We start from the raw sequence: 8,017 nt of genomic DNA on the forward strand, positions 1-8,017 counted from the left end.
TTTTTTATATCTAATATGCATTAATGTATGGCACTATATAGGTATAAAAAGATAGAAGATAAGTATGATTTTTCAATTGAAACTATTTTTTATTTCAAACTTAACACATAAAATGATAAATAAAATGTAAAAAGAAAGGCAGCTCAATTCTTAAAACATGAAAAAAAAAAATATATTTTGCAGTGTTTGAGTAACAATTGAATGCCCCCTGCGGTCAAAAACTGAACGTAATCGTTTATAAAACACACAATACTACTCCCAAAAAACTTTCGACGATAGAAAAATTAATTAAAAACAGACAAATAAACCCTTTTTTTGCATTTCAAAAACAAAAAAAATGCATTTTCATGAACTTCCCAGAAAAATATAGCAAATAATAACTGACATTTAAAAAAAATCAAAATTTTTTTTATAATCTTTTTATCTATTGAACAACCCCAAAAATATGTCTACTTTTCAGGAAGCCATATGGCCCAACTTACACGTTCATAAATTGGGCGAAAATGCCCCGTATGTTGTCAAATTTTAAAAATTCCCACAAATATTTTTTTCGCCCCTACTGGTCATCTTTTTATGCGGGTGTGGGAGGGGGAAAGGGTTTGGTTTTTAGCAATACGTCTACCAGATGCTGTGAAGCCTACAGCGATTTGAATAGTTTTCTGCTTCCATACGTACAACCCCTGTGAGTCTTTTTGAGTGTCCTGAATCAGCACAGACATTGCCTGTGTCACCGGAGTACACTCTAATCCTTTGTTAGAACCAATGGCATAGGGACAGAGTGATTCTGCTTCAATAATGGTAACTGGCCATCTCCTTGGTTCATGTGTTACTTTGTAGTACCAGGGACAACTTGACCTTTTGTGTACCGGATCCGATGCTCTTGTTGAAACTTCATCTGGACATACAAGATCGTTATTAAAGTCCTGCACACTAGCATCGGCAATTTCGTTTAAGGTTTGATTTTCCTTTAAGTTTTGATGTGATTCACTATTCATTTTAAACTCAACGGTGTAATCTGACCTTTTATGCCTTGCCAAACTTTCTTGCAAAGTCGATCCCGGTTGTTTATGGATCGGAACGCTCCACGTGTTCTGAACAAAAATTGCGCAGACGATAACAACTTCTAACATCATAACGTGGTTAAAGATCATCTGAAATATAGAATACAATTTTTTAATAATGTCTTCTTATCAAATGATACTTCAAATTTACAAAGACATTTTGACATTCTTGAATTTTGTAATTAAAACCATTACATATAAAAGAATACAAACTTTAACTAAAATATATTCGAAAACACAGTTTTACACTTACGATTTATTTTTTATATTGCTATTTTATTGATAACGTTTGATTCTTCGTTTGTTATTGTAAAATACTTCAGAAAGGTAACATAATGCTATTTATTGGCGGCTTCAGGGATTTTCTAGACACCTATAAATAAATAAATGAGCGACAGGAACAAACATTTACCTACCATATATAAACTCCCCCACTTAATCAACAGTAACTAAAAATAGCCGACCAATACTACTGTACTACATCCGTATGTAAACGCGATCATGTAAATATAGATTGTATTTAAATATTTTGTAAAATTAATTTCCTGAATGTTACAATTCCCTAAATGTTCTTTTCAGGATGAAATTATGTACTCAATAATTAAATGCAATAAAACTATTATGACATGTTGAAAAGTATCAGCAACAAATTTCCCCTTAACTTAATAAATGCTAGATGCGAAATAGATGCGAAATAGGTTTATATTGTTAACATTTTATTGCTTTAAATACACACTCGCATCACGTACATTTAAAAAATCGAAACTTTAAAATGTCTATGCATTTGGTAATAAAAGTGTTTTCCCTTTTTGCTAACTCTTGATAAATCGACATTTTTAATGTTGGAATTTTTCTTTAGCTTTTTCGTATAGTGAAAACAAATTAATATGAAAGTAACATATATCTACTTGATACTAAGGAGTATGCAATCATGTCATCACACATAAATTTCCTAACCGCAATATTTGACAATTTCATTTTTATAATGATAATTGTTTTATAATGATATAGTAGGAAATGGCTTTTAACTATATAAGAAAAATAATAAATCTCTTTTATAATTTACTGCCCATTTTTGTATTTTATATTTGTTTTTTTTTCACTTAAGTTTATATATGATATTAAGAACGGACTACCACAGCCAGAAACTACACGAGGATGTCTTGTTTGATAAAGCCTATTCCCAACAATGAAAAACACAACGTGGGAATTACTCCTAACATCCGAAAATGGGATGAAACGTTTTTCATTTTAAACATCTTGTCACATAAAAAAATAATTTACATGCTTTAGAAATGTTCGTAGTAATAATAACACACATTTTTTTTAAAATTGACATCAGAAGTTGGTATCTAAAAATACAAGACTCTGAACAAGACTTGGTACCAATCAACACAATTATCTTTTGTTTAGATAGGAGATATACAAAAATACAGTAAAATCTTCAATGAAAACCTCGGCAAAACAAATTTAGCAGCTAAGAGTCTCACTCACTACATTGTGTACTATGACAAAAATGTACTATCATAGCCATATTAAAATCATGGCCCATTGTAAATGACCGGACATTTAACAAAAATTGCACTCATCCTACAATACATGTTAGTATACTCCGGCTGTAGCCGGGTGTTTGGTGCATTGTTTGTGTTTTCATGCCGTATTGTGGCGAGTTGGTGTGATATCTAGGTCTATGAAAGTTAGGGTATTGTAGCAAGAAAAAGTGTTAGAAATCCTTACATTTAAACAATTTATTCATCCGAAAAGTCGTGCAATTAAAATACACCTATAAACTTTATAACGGTAACGAAATTCAATATGTTATAGCGGTGAAGATGAGAAAACATCTTATAGTATGCCAATAATGGTATATTCAACTTTTTTTAAAACATTTTGTCGCTTTATTCTATCTTATAATATGAGCACTCATTAAGCCCTCGCTTAAGATGTGACCACTTTCATTTTACTTAAATGTGGATAAAACATTCGTTTTTATCTTTTAAAAACTTTTTTGCGCCAAAAAGTATCGAATTTATTACAACAAGAATTTGTAACAGAGTAACAAACGTCCCTCGCCTCGGGTAAGTATTATATGAATCATAAAATTGTGCTATTTCAAAAGATTGAGGTATGGATCTCAGGACTTTCAGTCCAAAATTATGATCAATGCTAGATCTGCAAACGCAACAATAAATTTATGAAATAAATAAAATGAAACACGGAATTTAAAAATCTATAACGTTAAGCTTTGACCTCTAAGTGTGACCTTGACCTTGGAGGTAGGAATGCAGGTGTTATTATTGTAACTATATGTGCCAAGTTATTTTAAAATCCCTTGAACTATGAAGACGTTCTAGATCGGATACAACATATACCCTATAACAGACTATGTTTATCTTTGACCTCCAAGTGTGACCTTGATCTTAGAGGTAGGTGACCGATTGTTGCGCATGACACATCGTCTCTTTATTGTGAACAATTGATTGTGAACAATTGTGGCAATTATTTACAAAATCCCTTCAAAGATGAAAATAAGTTATAGACCGGACACGACATATACCCTCAAATAGACAATGTTCACCTTGAATAAGCAAGTGCGACCTTGACCCTGGAGGAAGGGGTCTGGTTGTTGCGCATGACACATCGTCTTATTATAACAAACATTTGTGCCAAATTAATGTAAATTCCTTTGATAAATGACAAAGTTATGGATCGGACACGAAAGTTTGACGGACGGACAACATTTGGCGCCCGGACGGACAGACGGACGGAGCCTATTTCTATATCCCTCTTTTTTCTTCATAAAAGCGGGGGACAATAAAATAATGAACGTGAGAAGCTCTGGTCAGAACGAATTCAAATTCAAGAAAATTAAACCACAATGTTATCCACGTCGACTCAATAATGTTGGCTGCGCGCAATTTATTTCTTGGTTACTGTTATTTCGACCTTAAACTTTTTCCCATTCAAATTTTCTAAAAGAGCAATACTATCTATGCTTGGCAAGATCTGAATATTATGTTCAATCGAATGCTGAACACTCTTGGCACAAATATATTCAAATTTGCAATGTGCTTCCAAAATATATTTTCCAATTCCTCATTGGAAATATGTTTGGTAGAAAACTATTCGTGCCAACTAATTCTAGCCACTATGCGATTGTCAGTGTTGGAACATTTTTGTATATTCATGATTTTATATCGTTTACAATTTAAACAAATGGGAATGAAATCATTTTACATGTAAATAGAGTATGGTGCACGTGTTCAAAGAGTGTCTAGGCATGGTCTTATTACGACCTCCCGGCAATTTTATGTGAAATTTAACAAAACTCTTGGGTACAATTTAATTATATTTACATAGCTTGGAGAACTGTTTTAACATCTGCAATAATACTACATTTCATTATAGTTTAAAATATTTAGTATTTAAACTGGTTGTATAAACATACAGACTCCATTATATTGGTCACCTAAGCTTACAATTCTAATCAGTTAAAGTGTCTTACATTTCAGATATTTGCATTTAAGAGATGTTCCCTTCTTTCAACTAAACATTTAAAAGTGTTAAAAAAATTACAATCCCACAAATCAACTGAACAATTTTAAGCATTTTAACAGATAAATGATCCGATGATAACCTATCACGCCTACATATGCGATGCACATTATGGCAGTTTTACAGAATTTAAACAAATTTATTTTAACATTGTATTCAGCAAAACATATTACAGGCTATGTTTGATTGAGCCTGTTCATGGACGGCACCAGTGAATGCAAATAAAGGTCAATGCTTCTTAACACCGACTTAAGCAGAATTTAACATTAAATCATTAACATGGTAATAAATTAATAAGACGTTTTAAAACATTCGCGGAACATGGATCGTTCTATATGACACTGTCTTGGATTTCTTTATGGCGTGTTGTCCAAAAGAGAAAAAACACATAAATTTTTGCGGACAATTCAGTAAATGTATAGCGTCACATTTTGATTTTAATTGTCTTTTTTAATTTTCGTTTTCCCATGAACGTTACAAAAAAGTCTTACAAATTGTTTCTCAGTCTTTTCGTTCCTTTCCGATTTTTCATTCAGACGTAATTGCGGACTATAAAAATATTGAACTTGAACTTTCTGAAATTACTAAAGCCAACATCTTTATTCTGTCTAGTGTTATGTAAGCTAGGATAAGCCGCCTAAATAACTGAATACATGTATACCATATCTGAATGCAAATATAGTTTGTTTTAGTTAATTCGTTGTGAAAATCGTGTTAAGCTAAAAAAACATTTGTACATTATGATGTGTTTTTGTTGTTGTTTTAGTTTGCCTGTGACAATGTTTTTGTATTTATTACCTCTTTGTATTAGTAATGTAGTCAAACAACTTTTCTTACTGAAAAATATGAGTGAATTAAAAATCTTATCTATTAATTGAAGAGGCATTCAAGGTATGAAGAAAAGGCTGCAAGTATTTCAGTACATAAAATATTCAAAATGTGATATTTACTGTCCTCAAGACACACATTTTCTACACAGTCAATTTGACACCATTTATACTCAAAGGAATTGGGAATGTTTTTTAAGGGGAGTTCTAGGGGAGTTGCAATATGTTTCTCAAAGTCTCTAGATTATAAAATACATAAAAATATAGTATTTATTTAGTTGATGATTTTCGAAATTATGTCACACTGGACTTGTCTGTTGGAGATATAAGATTTACTTTAGTATCGTTATACGGACCCAACTCCGACAATCCGTCCTTTTATGAGAACATTTTCAAGGTCGTTAGGAATATAGGAAATGACTCGTATTACATTTGTGGTGATTTCAAATTGGTGCAAAATCCTGATTTAGATTATTATAACTATAAAATATAAATAATAAAAATGCAAGATCAACTCTTTTGAAACACATGGAAGAAAAAAGTCTAACTGATCCTTTAAGGGAACTTCAACCTGATAAAAAGAGAGAAAGGCAAACCCACTGCAACAAGCTAGACTCGATTTCTTTCTTTCATTTTCGTTTATGTCACCATACTGTGAAAATGTTTTTATCAAACCTAGTTTTCAGTCTGACCATTCAATTATTATAATGCAATTAAAATTTAGTGAATTTAAGCATGATAAATGGCTCTGGAAACACAACGATTCTCTACTTAGAGATATTCAATATGTTAATGAAATAAATAAAAAAAATGAAGACGTTAAAAAGCAATATGCCATACCTGTTTATAATTTCGAAACAATTGAAAGTGTTCCAAACGAGGATATACAATTTGTAATGAACGATCAGTTATTTTTAGAAACTTTATTTATGGAAATAAGAGGTAAATCCATATCCTACGGTTCGTATAAGAAAAAATCAAGTTATGAAAGGGAAATACAGATAAAAAAAGATAATGAAATGCTGGAAACAAATCAGAAACTATTCAAGATAGGGAAGAACTCGAAAAGCTGCGTAACGAATTGAATATTATACAAGAAAATAAGTTTCAAGATTACATTTTGAGATCAAAAGTTGACTGGGTAATTGATGGAGAGAAACCAAGTAAATTATTTAGTAATCTTGAAAAAAGCAATTATGTTAATATATTATGTTTATGTATCACAAAAATCATGAAAAACGAAGGTACTTTAATAACAAAACAAGAAGAAATCTTAAACGGAACTGCACTTTTTTATGAATCATTATATACGTGTACCTCACATGACTTAGAGGATAATATGTTTTTAAATTTATTTTGTTAAAGATATAAACATTCAAACATTATCAAATACTGAGTCAACTGGCTCGAGGGTAAAATCAGACTAGAAGAAGCATCTACCGTTTTTAATAATATGAAAAATAATAAAAGTCCAGGCTCATCTGGATTTTCAGCAGAATTTTATAAATGTATTTGGAACATAATTGGCGTATTTGTTTGCAGGGCTCTAAACCATGCTTTTATATCCGGAAACTTCTGTAACACAAACACGGGGAATAATAACAAGTATCCCTAAAGGTGATAAGCCTAAACAATTTTTAAAAAATTGGCGACCGATTACACTGCTTAATACAATTTATAAAATTGGTTCTGGATGCATAGCGAATAGAATAAAATATATTAGACAAACTTATTAACACTGACCAAACAGGATTTATAAAGGGCAAATTTATAGGAGAAAATGTAAGACTAATTTATGATATAATGCAACATACAGAGGAGAATAACATTTCTGGGCTTTTACTCCTTATCGATTTCGAAAAGGCTTTTGTTTCTTTGTCTTGGGTTTTTGTAGATAAAACGTTGTCACTTTTAAATTTTGAAGAAGACATCAAAAGATGGTTTAGCATTTTCTATAAAGATGGGATTTCAGCAATATGTCAAAATGGATTTTTATCAAATTTCTCTAACATTCAGCGTGGGTGCCGGCAGGGTGATCCGTTAAGTTGTTATATTTTTATTTTATGTGCTGAAATACTTTCGAATTATCACTTTCATAAGTATCACCATCTCCACCACAACTACCACAAGCATCGCCTTCTTTATCATCACCATATAATCATTGTAAGATTTATTCAATTATTTCAGCTACAAAAAAAAAAATGATGATAAGTTATTATATCACGCGTGTGTTTTTAATTCTGTTAGCTAATCACTAGGTCAAAATCGTTACTATATCTATGACATATTGGATAACGGTATGGTTATTTTTGTCGATCCCTCAATAACATGTTTGAAACATCCGCTTGGTGGATTATGAAACAAGGAAAGACTTCGATACACGTGATGTAGCTTGGTTATGTCACACCCTTCCTATCCGTTTTACTTATTAGATTTATTATTATCATCTAATCTATACTATATATCTAATACATCACTCATGACTGCATTCTACTTGTTAAAAAATGTTACATCCATATAAAATCTAAACTATAAAAACAATGTATTTTCTTCATATTTTGCATACGAAAAAGC

At 31.2% G+C, this 8,017-nt stretch overlaps 1 protein-coding gene across 1 annotated transcript; it reads right to left on the minus strand.

Annotated features, from left to right (window-relative positions):
- Positions 1–563: 563 nt before the first annotated feature.
- Positions 564–1,400, minus strand: LOC132760546 (uncharacterized). The gene is made up of 2 exons (XM_060752538.1): positions 1,315–1,400; positions 564–1,151 (listed from the first exon to the last, which is right to left on the minus strand). The coding sequence occupies exon 2, from the start codon at positions 1,149–1,151 to the stop codon at positions 564–566; it is 588 nt and encodes a 195-aa protein (XP_060608521.1). The 5' UTR covers positions 1,315–1,400.
- Positions 1,401–8,017: the final 6,617 nt, after the last annotated feature.

The sequence above is a fragment of the Ruditapes philippinarum genome, unplaced genomic scaffold, assembly GCF_026571515.1.
Source record: "Ruditapes philippinarum isolate M1 unplaced genomic scaffold, ASM2657151v2 ctg1057_1_1_1_1, whole genome shotgun sequence".
Taxonomy (NCBI): Eukaryota; Metazoa; Mollusca; class Bivalvia; order Venerida; family Veneridae; genus Ruditapes; species Ruditapes philippinarum.